Raw genomic sequence first — 16,638 nt, 5'->3', positions numbered from 1 at the left:
TGTTTGAGAGAGTGTTTGTAGTGAACGGTGCAGCCCACAGAAGTTTTTTTTGATTTCGGAGATAATAACATTAGGATTCCGGTATGACTAAATGTTTTCATTATACCTTAATTCTTAAGCCATTAATGGAACGGAATGTCACTGAATAAGTGATCTGAGCTCCTTATTCTCAAGTGATTCATTCGATCGATATAATTTACTACTGGCATTTGCTAACTGGATGTAGGCAACACCTACCACCAAATATGGGGACCTCTCAGGGATATTTCTATGGTTACTAATCATCTATTAATAATTAAATCGCTAATTTCCGCTTCGAAATTCGGATGCGCGCTTTCTTAAGTCGGACTCCTTCACTGTACAAAACTTTCGCTCCGACGGCCGTTAAACAATAATTCTCAACACCTCCAGTAGCTCCGCCAGACATTCGCATCTCTTCGCCTTTACAATAAGCCTAAAAAAGAACGGGGAAAAGTAACAAAGGGTCTCCAAGACTTTAAATCTAATTTCAAACTAGCTAACCATCCCATATTCTTTCGCTAAATTTAGGGATAAGCTCTTCACTTGCTGGTGTTCATTTCTGGCCGTATTTCCGACCCGAAACCCGCGTGTTAAAACACGAAAAAAATCCCAGCCGGACTCCATCGGCTTCATTTGAAACCCCATTGCATTCCTGGAACCCAGAGTGATCTGAACATTAAAAATAGTTTTCTTCAACTCTATTCTGACCCATACGACCAGCCATGGGTGAATCTGAAGGCGCAACTAGTCCGTTTAACGACAACAATGTTGCAATGGACTCTGAAGAGCAGCATCAACAATATCTTGATAATAATTCTCAAATAACGACACCTATAAATACAACCGTGATACCAATGGATACACTTCCACAGGACAGTAATCCAAGAACCGTGTCATATGGCAGTGGTGCCAGTGGAGAACAATCTCAAGGAGGACAGAATCCCCAATATCCCAGCATTTCACATACTAGTGGTTTCTATTCTGACGGAGACAGCGCATTCAGTGCGTTGCCGACGCCAAATTTGAATGTTGATGGTTCATTTCCAAGAAGCCCGCCACCTCCACCACTGAATCAAGGAGCAGGTGGGATACTTCTGATACCAGAAAACACGTCCCGAAAACCATCTATCAGGTTTAACGTGCCTCCTCCGAGCCCCCCAGCACCAGTGTTGATCAATACACCAAGCACTACTGCTGCATTTCATGAGTATCACAATTCGCAGCCCAAGTCACCATTTGCTGATCCCAGCAACCACATTATCTTTGAATCCGATAATGCGTTGAAAGAATTCGAAGACGACGAAGAGCACGCGTATCAGATAGATGGTGAGACGGATGCAGACAACACCATGAAACGTCACAGATGGGGTACTACGAGAAACAAGAAAGGTAGACCAAAGAAAGAAAATGTAAATAGATCCAAAACATTAAGAAGACTTTTCCATCCTCATTCTGGTGAAAACCTGCGATCCGGAAGCCGCAAGACATCGAACAACAACAACAACAACAATAACAATCAGTCCATTGCCAATAGCCTAGCGAACAGCCGCAATAATAGTGATGACAGTTTCCAAAATCTTGATGATGACAACGATCTGGGATCGGACAACGACGAAGGTTCAACTAAAGTGCATGAAGTGATCGATCCAAGAGATAAGAAACATGAAAAGAGAACTGTAGTTTTTAACAGGGTATTGCCTGAAACATTTCTAGATCCTGAAACCGGGAAACCGTTAACCAATTACCCAAGAAACAAGATAACAACAACGAAGTATACACCATTAAACTTTATTCCCAAGAATGTGACATTCCAATTCCTTCATAACGTGGCAAACTTTTACTTTCTTGGAATGATTATTTTAGGGGCATTTCCCATTTTTGGTGTGCCTTCTCCTGTTTTGGCAGCAGTTCCACTTATCGTTATTCTCATCATCACGGCCTTCAAGGACGCGATAGAAGACTCTCGACGGACTGTGTCAGATATGGAAGTAAATAACCAGATCACACATATTTTGCAACAGAATGAGGCTAACCCGCAAACAGAATACAAGTACCAAAATAATAATATTGACGATGAGCATGTATCTCTTTGGAGAAGATTCAAAAAGTGGAACACCAGGGTGCTATTCAAAACTATAGACAAATCAAGAGAGAATTTTACCCTGAGAGGTAGAGCACTTAAAAAAAGAAGGAAGATGAACCAAGAAGTTGAGGATAACCAAGGAGATATAAGAAAGTCATTTGAATCAGACATTGGTGATATTGGATCCCCTAGAGCATCCATGGAATCTTCCAATCCATTCACAGATATACCTCGGAAGTCACTTGATGTCCTGAAGTCACTTGATGCCAAAGTTTCCATGGATATGGGAAGAAAATCAAGAACATACAGTAGAAAATCTGGCACCTATGGAAGAAAATCAAACCACTTGGCTCGTTCTAATAAGCTCTTACAATTTGCTCGTAAGTATTGGAAGGATATCCGTGTTGGTGATGTTGTCAGAGTTTATAATAACGAAGAAATTCCAGCTGATTTGGTTATTTTAGCCACTTCAGATGATGATAGATGTTGCTATGTCGAGACCAAAAATTTGGATGGTGAAACTAACTTGAAAGTCAAGCAAGCCCTTAAATATGGTTTCAAGGACCATATTATACGGCGTGCGGATGATTTAGCTCCCAACGAGTTTGAAATTGAATCGGAAGGTCCACATCCAAACTTGTATCTATACGAAGGGAACTTACTGTACTCGGATACCATAACAGGAGATATAAAGCAAGAATCCATTACAATCAACAATTTGCTTTTACGTGGTTGTTCTTTGAGAAATACCAAGTGGGTCATTGGAGTAACTGTTTTCACCGGTAGTGATACTAAAATTATGTTGAACGCAGGCATAACCCCAACTAAACAATCCAGAATATCTCGTGAATTGAACTATTATGTTTTCTTAAACTTCATATTACTTTTCATTTTGTGTTTTGCTTCCGGGTTGGTTAATGGGCTATATTATCGACAAAAGAACGTTTCTCGTGACTTTTTTGAATTTGGAACAATTGCAGGATCTCCATTCAAAAATGGGTTAGTTGATTTCTTTGTTGCATTGATTTTATATCAATCATTGGTTCCAATTTCCCTTTACATCACCATCGAAATCATCAAAACTGCTCAAGCGTTTTTTATTTATTCTGACATCAACATGTACTACGAAAGGTTGGATTTCCCCTGTGTTCCCAAGTCGTGGTCAATTTCGGATGACTTGGGTCAAATTGAATATGTATTCAGTGATAAGACGGGGACTTTGACTCAAAATCTAATGGAATTCAAGAAATGTACTATTAATGGTATAAGCTATGGTAGAGCTTATACCGAAGCACTCGCTGGTATGCGGAAGAGAATGGGAATCGATGTGGAACACGAGGCTCTTGTAGAGAGAGCAGCAATAGCAGAAGATAGGATTAAAATGATTGAGGGTTTGAAATCACTATCTTCAAATGGATCATTGGAATATGAAGAAGAAGTGACATTTATTTCAAGTGAATTTGTTGACGATTTAAAGGGAGCGAGAGGTGAGTACCAAAAGCATTGTGCCGAACACTTCATGCTTTGCTTAGCTCTTTGTCATTCTGTTTTGGCTGAAGAAAATCCAAAAGATGCATCCAAATTAGTTTTAAAGGCCCAGTCACCGGACGAAGCTGCCTTAGTTGGAACGGCCAGATCAATTGGGTTTGAATTCCAAGGCCAGACAAAGTCTGGTGTTATTCTTAATATCCAGGGAACTAAAAAGGTTTACCAAGTTCTTAATATTATTGAATTCAACTCCACCCGTAAGAGAATGAGTGCTATCATAAAGATTCCTGGAGATACTCCAGATGCTAAGTCTAAAGCACTTTTGATTTGTAAGGGAGCTGATTCAATTATTTATGGAAGATTATCGAAACTGAAGAATGATTCTAAACTTTTGGAAGAAACATCAAATCAATTAGCTGAATATGCCACAGAAGGGTTAAGAACTTTATGCATTGCTCAAAGAGAATTGACTTGGGAACAATACACTGAATGGAACAAAAAGCATTTAGAAGCTGCTTCATCTTTGAATGACCGTGAAAGTCAAATGGAAGCCGTGGCCGATTCAATTGAACGAGATTTAATCCTTTTAGGTGGTACTGCCATTGAAGATAGATTACAAGATGGAGTACCTGAGTCAATTGCTATTTTGGCTCAAGCAGGTATTAAGTTGTGGGTTTTAACTGGTGACAAGGTGGAAACTGCTATAAACATTGGTTTCTCATGTAATCTTTTGGGAAATGATATGGACTTGTTGCTTATTAAGAACACAATGACGAAGGAAGAGAAAGCAAAGGCACATATTGATCCTAATGCATCATTATCAGAAGCTGAACTAGTTGACCAAGTCATTACTAGGTATCTCGAGTACAATTTCCAGATGACAGGCTCGTATGAGGAATTAGAAAAGGCAAGGGGGGACCATACACCACCAAATGATGGTTTTGGTATCGTCATTGATGGTGACGCATTAAAGATCGCTCTTTCTAATAAGCAAACTGAACGTAAGTTCTTACTACTTTGCAAACAATGTAAAGCTGTTTTATGTTGTCGTGTTTCACCTGCTCAAAAAGCAGCTGTGGTCAAATTAGTTAAGAACACGTTGGATGTTATGACTCTTGCTATTGGAGATGGGTCCAATGATGTTGCCATGATCCAAGCTGCTGATGTCGGTGTTGGTATTGCTGGTGAAGAAGGTCGTCAAGCAGTAATGTCATCTGATTATGCCATTGGTCAATTCCGGTTTTTGGTTAAGTTATTACTTGCTCATGGAAGGTGGTCTTATAAGAGATTCAGTGAGATGATTCCATCCTTTTTCTTTAAGAATGTGATTTTTTCAGTGGCGTTATTCTGGTACGGAGTCTATTCCGACTTTGATGGTACCTATTTGTTCGAGTTCACATATTTGATGTTCTATAACTTGGCCTTCACCTCATTGCCGGTGATCTTCTTGGGTGTATTCGACCAGGATGTCAGTGGGAAAGTCTCTATGTTGGTTCCTCAATTATACATTACAGGAATAATGCGGAGTGAATTCACTGACACCAAATTCTGGATATACATGGTTGATGCGGTGTACCAATCGGTGATATCGTTCTTTTTCCCTTACTTGATGTACTACGTTTCATTTGCATCGAAAGATGGCCAACCATTTGATCACCGATTCTGGATGGGTATCTCCGTGACATCTATTGCATGTATTTCATGTAATGGTTATATCTTGCTTCACCAATACCGGTGGGATTATCTTTCAGCACTCATTGTCTTTCTTTCTATTTTGATCATCTACATCTGGACCGGGTTATGGACTTCTGTTACCTATTCTGGTGAGTTTTATAAAGCAGCAGCAGAAACATTTGGCGAACTTAGTTATTGGGCTGTCACCTGTGTTGGAGTTGTTGCTTGCTTACTCCCAAGATTCTTCTACGATGTTACCCAAAAGATGCTCTTTCCCAAAGACATAGATATCATCCGTGAATGTGTCAAGAGAGGAGATTTCGATGCTTATCCCGAATCATACGATCCGACAGATCCAAATAAGGTGAAGATCAGCGAGTATACTAGCAATGTAACTAAGAGACTTCTGGCAGGAACTCATCAAAGACAAAGCAGTATAGAAAGCCGTTTTCCTGATTTGGAAGAACAAATGGTATACGTTCCTGGTTCTTCATCTACCTTTGTACAATCTTCTACATCAAGTCCTTATAAATCTGCCGAACCGGGTTCAACTGACGAAAGCGATGCCACTGTCCCAGCTGTCAATGAAGAAACAAAAATTCCACCGATTGCTTCCCAAAGCAATAATAGAAAGCTGGTCATTGATCTTTTCAAGAGAAAACAAAAAGCCACTAGTTCCTTCAGTGATTACAGCAGTTACGATAACGGTTCATTGATTAACGATTACAGCTTTGATCAAAACCGTCAATCCGACCTTGCTACAGAAGAAATTGCTCTTGAAGACTTCGATAACAACCGTCGTATGAGCCGGAGAATTTCAAGCGATGCAAGTCGTCAAGCTAATAACCGTCAGTCATGAAAGGGAAGATTATTTATTACTTAAGACTTTCGGTTTCTTTTGTATCATTTTGTAACTTTATTATTACTGCTTATCTTTATTTAATTTAACGGCATTAATCTTTGAAATATACAGACAGACCCTTGTAGCTGGAAATGATACTTACTTCTTTGGTGTCTAGGGTTTGTGATTATGACCAAACGAGCAAACTTTTGGGTGCGAAATTCATTACATCTGTGCTACCATGCGCAACACTGGTAACAAAATCAAAAAAGCCGTTACAGTGTCTCAACTTCCGAGGGCGTATATTATACTGCATATATACAATACCCTCGTTGATGGACCAATTACGGCACACGAGTACAGGTGCACATGCGTAATCTAATCTAAGCACAGCTTTAAATTTCAAATGGAAATTTCGAATCACAAGTATCAAAATGACCCCAATAAACAGACACTGTCTGATATCCAGATTTTAATTGATACTAAAGTTTAAAGTTTGAACACCCATTGAAAGTATATTTTTCGGATTCTCTAAGCTAGTAGACTTTTCTTTTTTTTTCTAAAATTGATGCCGGAAAAGTCGTTAGTACTACAGGATTTTGTGTGACTTTGGATGTGCGAAGTCTGTTCGCAGTTTGTTTTAGAAGGTCCGGTGCCGATTTCTTGTAAGGTGGAAGTTACTTTAGCAATAGGAACAAAACTTTTTTTAACCCTTTACGCCCTATACTTCAAAATAATAGCTAGTATATAAAGATTTAATACCTGTAGTATAGACAATGAGAAGTTTGAGATGACTTGGGGAGCAAATCACTCCTGTTACTTCGGACTAAGATATGCTATAATTGATGCTGCATCAAACTTAAGAACGCAACCGACAGTAAATGCGAGCTTCGCTATTACCCGGCACCAACAAATATGATTTTGCGAGTTGTGATTGGCTAAAAGGGCATCCTAAAAATGGTGGGGGAGTGTCTGAAGGACCGGTTTTTCCCGGGTGATTCCTTTTCTGGCGAAGAAATGTGCATATAAGTGATTATTTCAGCGACACACGCCTTCAAATACAATAAGTTTGCTTGCCATTAGCTATCTTTTCAGACAAATTATCGCGTACCGCCTACGACCATACTATAACAACCAAAATAGACACCTTCGACAAGAAACAGACAAGAAACAGACAAAAAAAAAATAAAAAAAAAAAATAAAAAAGAAAAGTTATCCAAACGGAGGAGGAACGAAGAAAGGACAACCTGGAGCAGCGTATAAAAAGGAAACCAATTCTTCTCAAAATTTTCGGAAGTACAGTTTATCTTTTTTCTTTTAGATTTTTTTTCCCTCTAGTATCCCTTGTGTGATTACCTAGTATATATCTATTCAGTAAAACCAGACAAAATGGACAATTCTTTCTTGATTGATTTCATGATGGGTGGTGTTTCCGCCGCTGTCTCCAAGACTGCCGCTGCCCCCATTGAAAGAGTTAAGTTGTTGATTCAAAACCAAGATGAAATGATCAAGCAAGGTAGATTATCTAGAAAGTACGATGGTATCATCGACTGTTTCAAGAGAACTCTTACCGAAGAAGGTGCCGGTTCTTTCTGGAGAGGTAACACTGCCAACGTTATCAGATACTTCCCTACCCAAGCTTTGAACTTCGCTTTCAAGGATAAGTTCAAGCAAATGTTTGGTTTCAAGAAGGATGACAACTACTGGAAGTGGTTTGCCGGTAACTTGGCTTCCGGTGGTTTGGCTGGTGCCACCTCTTTGGCTTTCGTCTACTCTTTAGATTATGCCAGAACTAGATTGGCTAACGATGCTAAGTCCTCCAAGGGTACTGGTGAACGTCAATTCAACGGTTTGTTAGATGTCTACAAGAAGACTTTGGCTTCTGATGGTATTGCTGGTTTGTACAGAGGTTTCGGTCCTTCAGTTATTGGTATTGTTGTCTACAGAGGTTTGTACTTCGGTTTGTACGATTCCCTTAAGCCTGTTGTCTTGATTGGTTCTTTGGACGAATCTTTCTGGGCTAAGTTCTTGTTGGGTTGGACTGTTACCACTGGTGCTTCCACCGCTTCTTACCCATTGGATACCGTTAGAAGAAGAATGATGATGACCTCTGGTCAAGCCGTTAAGTACAATGGTGCTTTCGACTGTTTCAAGAAGGTTGTTGCTGCTGAAGGTGTTGGTTCTTTGTTCAAGGGTTGTGGTGCTAACATCTTGAGAGGTGTTGCCGGTGCCGGTGTTATCTCCATGTACGATCAATTGCAAATGATCATGTTCGGTAAGAAGTTCAAATAAACTAACTAATTAACTTTGATGAGACTTTGAGAGTGCTTCCAATCATTAAGATTGTTCAAGGTAATTACGTTGTTTATTTAGAGTGTTGATTTCTTGAATATGTCAAATCTTGATGCTTGTATTGCTCCCTTATTGAGCTTTATTGCACTGATTTATGTACATATCTCTCTCAATTTTGTATAGTTAATTTATTATTGAATTCTTTATCTCTAATTGCTTTTTACAATTGTAGTTGCTGGAAAATTTTTTAAAACAATGGGTTACGTTGATTTTATATCATCGGGTTGATGATACTTGGACCGTCTACAAAAATCTGCCTTCTCGTGTTGTGATAGGTTTCGCCAATCAGTTACTGGATTGGCGAGCACAATTTAGTCTTTGATGTGTACGTAGATGTGACTCTGATCGGAGTACAAGTTTCCTGGGGCAGGGCACCCAAAATCAGGATAAACCCCTTAGTGAGTAAAATTTTCGCAGTGTAGCCAATTAGAGCGCGTTGATCCTGACATCATGTGTACACACACGACTTTGGATAGCATTCTGCACTCCCGCTGAAATTTTTATCTCTATTAGACAAAATCAAGGTCACAGAAATGTCTGGTTGAAGCACGACCAGGATATACTTGATAACTGATTGTAGCAGACATTAATGATATATACTGAATAAGCATCTTGTATGTGATGGTAAAGCCGAATTACTAATTACTCTACAAGTATGAAATGTAGTTTTGTATAAAAATGACTTTTAATCTCACATTTACTTTTCTACTTGTGGGGTCCTTCTGTTGTCTCTTTTCTTCCGCCCATTTGGTGTCGTATCGTTTTCCTGTGGAATAACTTTTCTCTGGGGGTTGTCGTTGTATACTCTACTTTTATTTCCTGTAGTAGCATTTGCCAACAGAAAGCAGTCGTAGCCGTAGTAAGACCCACTGCGGAGACTTAAATATATTAGCATAATGTGTGCTTAAGTCCGATCCCAGCTAAGTGTAAGCTTAATCGCACACGTCAATTATCCGACATTCTTTTTGATTGAAGGATGCCCGGAAATGAGTCTATTTACGAGGTTCAAGTGAATCAATTCCGGGACATATCGGTAGAAATTCCGACAAATCTTAAAATCATATAAATATTTAATTGAAGATAATAAAAGTACTAATAACTGCTTAAAATCACGAGCAATCGGAACAATACCGAAATTATTCTGATGCTCTTTTCTTGAAATTTAAGTACAACAAGTTACAGTTGTGCTTCATGTCATAAGCAACACGTTCGAGCTTTTGATAGCCCAACTTATTCAAGACTGGGTCGCAGCTCTTCAAGGCACAATACGTTCTCTTAACCCTTTCATCAGTGTCAATGTCAGAAGTGGAAAAGTTCAAAGAAAACTTTCCAGGCTTGAAAATGCCCAAAATCCGAACCAAGACCTCTACAACTCCAACTGCAGCCTTTTCTGCCAGGAATGGGTAGCTAGTCTCAAACGAGGCATATGACCATCCGTTTTCAGGAGTGATGTGCAAAGTATAGTAGTATCCACCTAATTCTTCTCCCATAGTGTTAGAAGAAAACCCACAGGGAGTAAATGAAAAGGCATCATGGAGTAACTTGCCATCAGCAGTGTAAAGCGAATCTCCTAAAGAAGAAGCATTGGTGGGTGCAAAAATGGAATCCAATCCAGAGTTCTGCATAGTGCACAATCCCATATCGTGACCCAAGTCATGATCTTCATCGGTGCCATCGTCCATACCTGGCTTTCTGTCAGTTACAAATTGAGCGGCACATTCAGGGTCCAATTCAGTCATTAGAACTTCAAAAGTTTGAGCATGAGCCATTTTTGGAATCACTTCCTTTGTTGAACTGTCCTTTCCACCTTGGTACAAGTACCAGTGGTCATCAGACAAACTATCACCAACAATATAAGATTTCCCGTTAGCGAAGAACTTGTTCAACAAATTTGTTTCAGATTTCCAATCTCTGTGAACGTGGATTTGTCTATCTGGAAACATAAACGATCTCCGAGAATACAAAGTACGGAAACAGTTCTTGGAGTTGAATGAAGAATCGTTTGGAGCAAAGCAATACTCATTGATGGTGGAAAATAATTGGTCCAAACAAGCTAATGTGGTTGTAGTACCACAAGTTTTCAAAATCACTTTATGAGCAAACACAAAAAGTGACGATTCACTCAATAAATAAGCATCCATGTGTGAGTTGGATTTCATTGAGAGAATTTTGCAGTTTACCAAATCCAAAATACGGACCCATTTTTCTAAAGGAATACAACGTAATCCTTCAGAAGATTGGATGAAGGATAATTGGTTCTCATTTTCGTAGAGCCAAACCTCCAAAACCTTTTCAGGACCTTCAAATGCATAAGTAGAATCCAAATTAGTGGATAACTCGTGATCGACATAGGAGTCTTGAACGTAAGCTGGGGCAACCATTTTTTTCTTATAACAATAATTTTAATAATAATAACAAAGCAATAAGTGTGCTATAATATACTTAGCAGCAATTCAGTAACAGGAAAGAAGAACCAAAACAAAAAAAAAGCTTTTCGGTATGGAACTTACTCTAATATTCACACACGGGTGGTAGAAACGGAAAGAGAAGTAGCAAGAAACGTTTCAAGGGTTTTTATTTTTTTTATGTAAACTAAAAAAAACAAAACGGTGAATTCTTCTTTCTAGAACTGATTAATTAGGGGGCAATTTTGAAAAAGTTGAAGGAGATCGATTTTAGCAATTGATTTTTCTTTTGTTGTAAGATAATACTTGGATAAATTATGCTATCCAGGTTTGATCAATTTAACAGAGTATAGCGACGATCGTGAAGGCTTCTTAGGCATAAACCACAGGGATTAAAGGGTAAATAATTGTTCTACCGGATCCAAACGATTATATATATGTATATAAAAGTTTGTTGATATAAGATCTGGCGGACTTCGTTCGTTGATGTTATAGTAAGCTAAAGAGCTTTTCTCTGGGTCAAGTGGTATGCTCAATTGAACGGTATGAACAACTAAAAAGCAATGAACTCAAGTAGACTAAATGAGATTTAACAGGAGCGACAACTAGTGCTGCTTCTTTATATGTAAATAGGTAGGTCGCTCGACGGTGTTTTGTAAGCGGTATCGGCTTAGAAAGAAAGGCAAGTTGTAATTTTAGAGATCAGAAGACTTTCCGCAGGTATAAATTTTCGTTTTTTTCAGCACACAAAAGCGGGCAAGAAAGGTTAAATTCAGGCGGCTGACTCAAATTGCTTTTTTTCCCGTACCTAGGATGACTTGCTAAGGAAAAAATTTTCAGTACTTAAGCGTACATAATTACGAAGTAAAAAGGAGGTGATGATTTACTAGTAGTTACGCACAAACTCTATCATTAGATGTAATAATATTGTTCCTCAATGCTGTTCCATTGGAATCAAGGGTGTTCCATGTGAAATACAGAAATAGTTAATTGTCTCAGTAAAGTTACCCCAAGTACACAAAGACTCTCCTATATTACTGAAATGATACAAAAATGTATATCTTTATCTATATATGGATGGACAAATTACATAATCCATGTAAGATATCTATGAGTTATTATATTATCAATCAAATGAAACATCTAGAGGAATATTCATTAAGCCTTGCTTAAACACTGGAAACAATTTCACTGGCATTTCTTAATACCTCCACCATCTTAATACATTCCTTTCTCTTCTGTACCGTCAATTCGTTTTCCTTTACCAACTCAGCCAAAGTAGGTGAAGCATATAACTTCTCCAATAAATGTTTTTGGATCTCTTCCTTCGATCTCACAATCAACTTCAACATAATGGCCTTAGGCACAAGATCACTTACCGTTCTCTTCACGATATTGTAGTATGATGAAATTAACAACTTGATCACTTCAGTTTCCATAGACTCTCTCTCAGTCATAGTACCAGTAGCTCTCAAAACTTGTGGAGGAGCCTCCATTTGTTGTAATCTCTTCTTATTCTTACTAGAAAAGAAACCACCAAAGAATCCGTTGCTGTCATCTTTATTCTGAGGTGTTGGGGATTGAGGTTGTTGAGTTGGAGGCAATGGCTTACCTGTCTTGGGATCTACAGCAGGTTGTGGCTTTGGATGGAATTTCTCCTCCACAATCGCCATAGCTTGTGTACCCTTCAACAAATCTGGATGTGCAGTATTGACATATGTTTCTTCAGACTTAATAACATCCAACACAAAGGTATTGGTTGGAATCAAAGCTTCTCTTAAAAATTGAATAAAATATTGAGATAATTGCTCCTTCAAAGCGGGATATCTTGTGTAATTGGGTTGACTGACAATTTGAGATAAAATTCTCACCAATTCATCAAAAATTAAGTTAATACAACGAACTGATGGATCCTCCATTCTTTGAATTTGTTGCTTAACCAAAACCTCAAATGCTTCAGTTCCAACAAAAAGAGAAGGAGCAGAACCACTAGTATTGTGCATAATAGTACGAATATCTGTGTCCTTGATCTGATCAAATGGATCTAAGGCATTAATACCGTTCTTGAAGATTTCATGGAACACAAACGAAATACGAGCTCCACCACTTAATTCTTGAGAACTCAATTCTTTTGATTCACCATCTAAAATTCCAGTATAATCCTTGCTGAAGTTAGTGATCATACTTAAGGCAATGTTGGAAGGAGATTCTGCCATTTCTGGGCCTAAAATTGCTAACTCATTGGTGTACTTTTTCAAAGAATGTTCAATTCTCATCTTTATATCAGGCAATGTACTCTTAATATGGTGCAACAAAATTCCATTTAACTTCTTGGCCAAATATGGAGTACCACAGTAATGTGCCTTTGCTCTATAAGCTGGATGATTTTCAAAGAATGCTCTTTCAGTATTCAATGCTTCTCTAATGGTCTTACTGCTTTCAATATCCTTTTGACCTCTATTAATAACTGGAACATAACCAAACCTCAAGGGAATGACTCTACCTGCTAAAATATCAATAACATCAGTACCTTGGTCCATCAAATCAACTTTAGTCAACACACCAATTGTTCTTGAACCTTCAGGATCCACTTCTCTTGCCAACTTCAAACCATCTGAATTTGCCAAATCAGTATTGGCTGCATTCACTGACAAGATAATTGCGTTTGGTTTCGATATATACTTCATAATCATATCTCTGATTTGTCTCTCAATATCTTTAGGTTGATCACCAACTGGGACCTTAGTCAAACCAGGTAAATCAACTAAAGTCAAAGTCAAAACATGTGGAGAGTAAATTCTCAAATTGATAGGAACTGGAGATATACCCAAATTCTTCCCTGTTTTCAGATCGGTTTCTCTAACAATTTCATTTCTGATTTCATTGAAGTTGAAAAACTTTTTACCAGGCAAATGCAAGAACTCACCCCATTCTTCAACATTGTCTTCAGACTTTTGACCAGTTTCAGAATCCTTACCGGCACCACTTCCTTCGAAATCTAACAAATCCTTTCCTGATTTAGCTGAATCACTTGGGGGTTCGTTCCTTCTATTAACCAACTGAAGCACCAAAGGTCTTCTAGTAACAATACCAGTACCACGAGGCAAGAAGTCTCTACCGACAATGTTTTCTAAAACAGAAGATTTACCACTGGATTGTGAACCAACCACAGTGATTTGGGGCAAATCAACGGGAGACGAGGATCCCCCTCCTAATGGTGCCAATGCATCCTGCAATTTATTAATAGTAGCAATCAATGTCTCATCCATCTTTGAAACTTAGCAGTTGCTTTCGATATCTCTCGACTCACTACAACTAACCGTTTGTCTGTCTAAAGTTATTAGGTGTTAACCAGAAAAAGACAACACCTAGTACGACTTAGCCTTCAAATATTCGTTGCCATGTTATCAAAAATGAGAATCACAAAAGGAGAAGTTTTTCGTTGGAACACGACTATATACTATATACAGGAAATATAAAGCTGATCTAAGAAATACTGAACCAAGCTCAAGTTTATGTTTATAATTCACCATTTCAGTAGTATTTCTCAATGTAGCTATTACTAGCATTATAACTGAAACCAATAAATGGCTCGGAGTCATCGTTGATCATCCTCCCTTCAGCCGAAATGGGGATATTAATTCCTTGGTCGTCATTGTAATCACTAATTTTCATAGTGGTGAATTCATCATCAAAGTTCTCTGCAAGTTTAGGGTCAGTAATAACTGGAACTATTGGAGGTACAGTGTCTTCGCTTTGTGCTTCTAAACTCTTCCAATTTATCTTTCGAAAGAATCGATGACCTTGGAAAGTTTCCCATTTCCCATCAACGTCAAACCGTTTTAAAGGGTTCTTATTTAAAAGCTTATTCAAGAGATCCTTAGCATCTTTGGTGAAATAAAAGGGCAATTTAAGCTTGCTTGTAAGGACTTTGTCTGTAATTATCTTATGGGACCTCCCAGTAAATGGAGGTTTTCCCACCATCATATCATATATCACACACCCAAGAGACCACCAATCAACGGCAAAGTCATATTCTTCTCCTTTCAAAACTTCAGGAGCCATATATTCAGGAGTTCCGATAACAGAAGAACAACGTTCATCTTCTGCATTATTACCAATTGACTTGGATAACCCAAAATCAGTAAGAACTAAATGTCCCGCATTATTTAATAAACAGTTCTCTGGCTTCAAGTCTCTGTAAACGATACCTAAAGTGTGCAAATAGCGTAAACCTAGAGCCATTTCAGCAGCATAGAATGCAGCGTGGTCTTCTTGAAATACATTCCCTAATTTGTTAAGTGGACTAGCCAAATGATGGAACAACTCTCCTCCGGGGATATATTCTAAAATTAAGTAGAACTTGTTGTTATCTTGAAAGGCATAGAAAAGCTTAACAATATTCGGATGATGAGTAAGTTCAGTCAATATCTGCCGTTCAGAAATAGTTCTTCTTACCTGTTTGGAGTGAGCCAGATCCTTTTCTGCTTGATCTCTCAATTTGATTATTGGCTTTCTTAACTGCTTTTGAGCAAAGAGTTTTCCACTACGCTTGTCTTGTACTAAATGCACTTTACCATAAGCACCTTGCCCAAGCACCTTAATAGGTTCGAAATCATCTAGCTTTCGACCGCCTTCAAAAGCTGTCTCTTCTTCTTCAACCTCATCATGGGTGCTATGAAAGTTGTCAGGAATTAAAAAACTTTGACTTGTGGTTATAGACGCAGCTGATCGAATGGATAGTCTGCGATATACTGAAGATCTTCTCCTTACACGGGAACCAACAGAATGAGGAAGGCTCAACATGTCATTTCCATGTTCCCTATAGGTTTGTGGACTAGCGCTAATGCCTAAATACAGTTCGACTGCATACCCGTTCTTATCTTGAGTGTTAGGCTCTAATTGTCCATCTTCTAATTCATCAGCGTCTTCAAGCTCTGTGCCACGAGTGAAACTGCGTGCAAATGATTCTTCGTCAAACTTAAATAAGTCCATAATCGTCGTTTATCGGCGTCTCTTCATCAGTATGACTTAAAGGTGTAAAATGGTATTTACTGAGGTGTGAATGAATGTTATATACCTACAAATAGAATAAAATTGGTTCATAAAAAAAATAAACATCACCATGTGCTCTGCCAAAAGTTTCAAATGCCCATCAAATAATTGGGGCAACCAAAAGGAGTAACTTGGATAATCAAATAATGGTCATTAAACAACATAGACATTAAAATGTATGTTGTCTTTCATAGCCTTCAATACAGCTTCTGTTTCCTCCCATGGTACACGGAAAATACCAGAATTGATCTTGGGAAGATTGATGACCAAGGCTTTAGAATCTGTGGTGGTGATTTCAAATTGTACTTGAAGCTCCTTGATCTGTTGGTCAAGATCATTCATTGCCCTGCTAGTGTACTCTACTATTTCTTCAGGTGATTCTGAAAAGTTGCTTGTGAACAAACATGCTATGTAGATTGGCGTTTCCCTATTCTTGTTCCCTGGCTCCAGAGATCTGGTGGGGCACAAATATGTAGTTCCAAGTAACTCCCTGCTATCTTCCAAAGCAAGACAATGGTCACGGTAACTTTTGTATGCTAAAGGGTACTTTTGTTTGAAGACCGCAGCTATCCCACCACCCCAGGCTCCTTGACAATTACATGAATGGGCAAAGATTGATACAGCATCCTTCGTATGAGGCAAATGAGAGAATAAGTCTCCCTTAATGTAGTTTATAAAGGCCATAAAGGACTAACTATTTACAATTGGATGATTATATC

The 16,638-nt window shown here is 38.5% G+C and overlaps 6 protein-coding genes across 6 annotated transcripts; 2 read left to right on the top strand and 4 right to left on the bottom strand.

Moving 5' to 3' along the window:
• Positions 1 to 743: 743 nt before the first annotated feature.
• DNF1 (aminophospholipid-translocating P4-type ATPase) lies at positions 744 to 6,125 on the top strand (the record flags this gene model as incomplete). The annotated part of the gene is made up of 2 exons (XM_043194471.1): positions 744 to 1,476; positions 1,561 to 6,125. The coding sequence occupies 2 exons, from the start codon at positions 744 to 746 to the stop codon at positions 6,123 to 6,125; spliced, it is 5,298 nt and encodes a 1,765-aa protein (XP_043050795.1).
• A 1,371-nt stretch (positions 6,126 to 7,496) lies between these two features.
• Positions 7,497 to 8,399, top strand: PET9 (ADP/ATP carrier protein; the record flags this gene model as incomplete). Its single annotated transcript, XM_043194470.1, has 1 exon — positions 7,497 to 8,399. The coding sequence occupies one exon, from the start codon at positions 7,497 to 7,499 to the stop codon at positions 8,397 to 8,399; it is 903 nt and encodes a 300-aa protein (XP_043050794.1).
• A 1,196-nt stretch (positions 8,400 to 9,595) lies between these two features.
• Positions 9,596 to 10,840, bottom strand: SPE2 (adenosylmethionine decarboxylase; the record flags this gene model as incomplete). The annotated part of the gene is made up of 1 exon (XM_043194469.1): positions 9,596 to 10,840. The coding sequence occupies one exon, from the start codon at positions 10,838 to 10,840 to the stop codon at positions 9,596 to 9,598; it is 1,245 nt and encodes a 414-aa protein (XP_043050793.1).
• A 1,193-nt stretch (positions 10,841 to 12,033) lies between these two features.
• VPS1 (dynamin-like GTPase) lies at positions 12,034 to 14,133 on the bottom strand (the record flags this gene model as incomplete). Its single annotated transcript, XM_043194468.1, has 1 exon — positions 12,034 to 14,133. The coding sequence occupies one exon, from the start codon at positions 14,131 to 14,133 to the stop codon at positions 12,034 to 12,036; it is 2,100 nt and encodes a 699-aa protein (XP_043050792.1).
• Positions 14,134 to 14,398: 265 nt separating this feature from the next.
• On the bottom strand, positions 14,399 to 15,859 carry KQ657_003770 (AGC family serine/threonine-protein kinase; the record flags this gene model as incomplete). The annotated part of the gene is made up of 2 exons (XM_043194467.1): positions 14,399 to 15,539; positions 15,738 to 15,859. 2 exons carry the CDS (start codon positions 15,857 to 15,859, stop codon positions 14,399 to 14,401), a joined length of 1,263 nt encoding a protein of 420 aa, XP_043050791.1.
• Positions 15,860 to 16,072: 213 nt separating this feature from the next.
• POA1 (ADP-ribose 1''-phosphate phosphatase) lies at positions 16,073 to 16,603 on the bottom strand (the record flags this gene model as incomplete). The annotated part of the gene is made up of 1 exon (XM_043194466.1): positions 16,073 to 16,603. The coding sequence occupies one exon, from the start codon at positions 16,601 to 16,603 to the stop codon at positions 16,073 to 16,075; it is 531 nt and encodes a 176-aa protein (XP_043050790.1).
• Between the last annotated feature and the right edge of the window lie 35 nt (positions 16,604 to 16,638).

Source organism: Scheffersomyces spartinae (genome assembly GCF_019049425.1).
Source record: "Scheffersomyces spartinae strain ARV_011 chromosome Unknown scaffold_4, whole genome shotgun sequence".
NCBI lineage: Eukaryota > Fungi > Ascomycota > Pichiomycetes > Serinales > Debaryomycetaceae > Lizanozyma > Lizanozyma spartinae.
The sequence above is the reverse complement of the archived record's forward strand: the minus strand, read 5'-3'. Positions and strand labels throughout refer to the sequence as shown.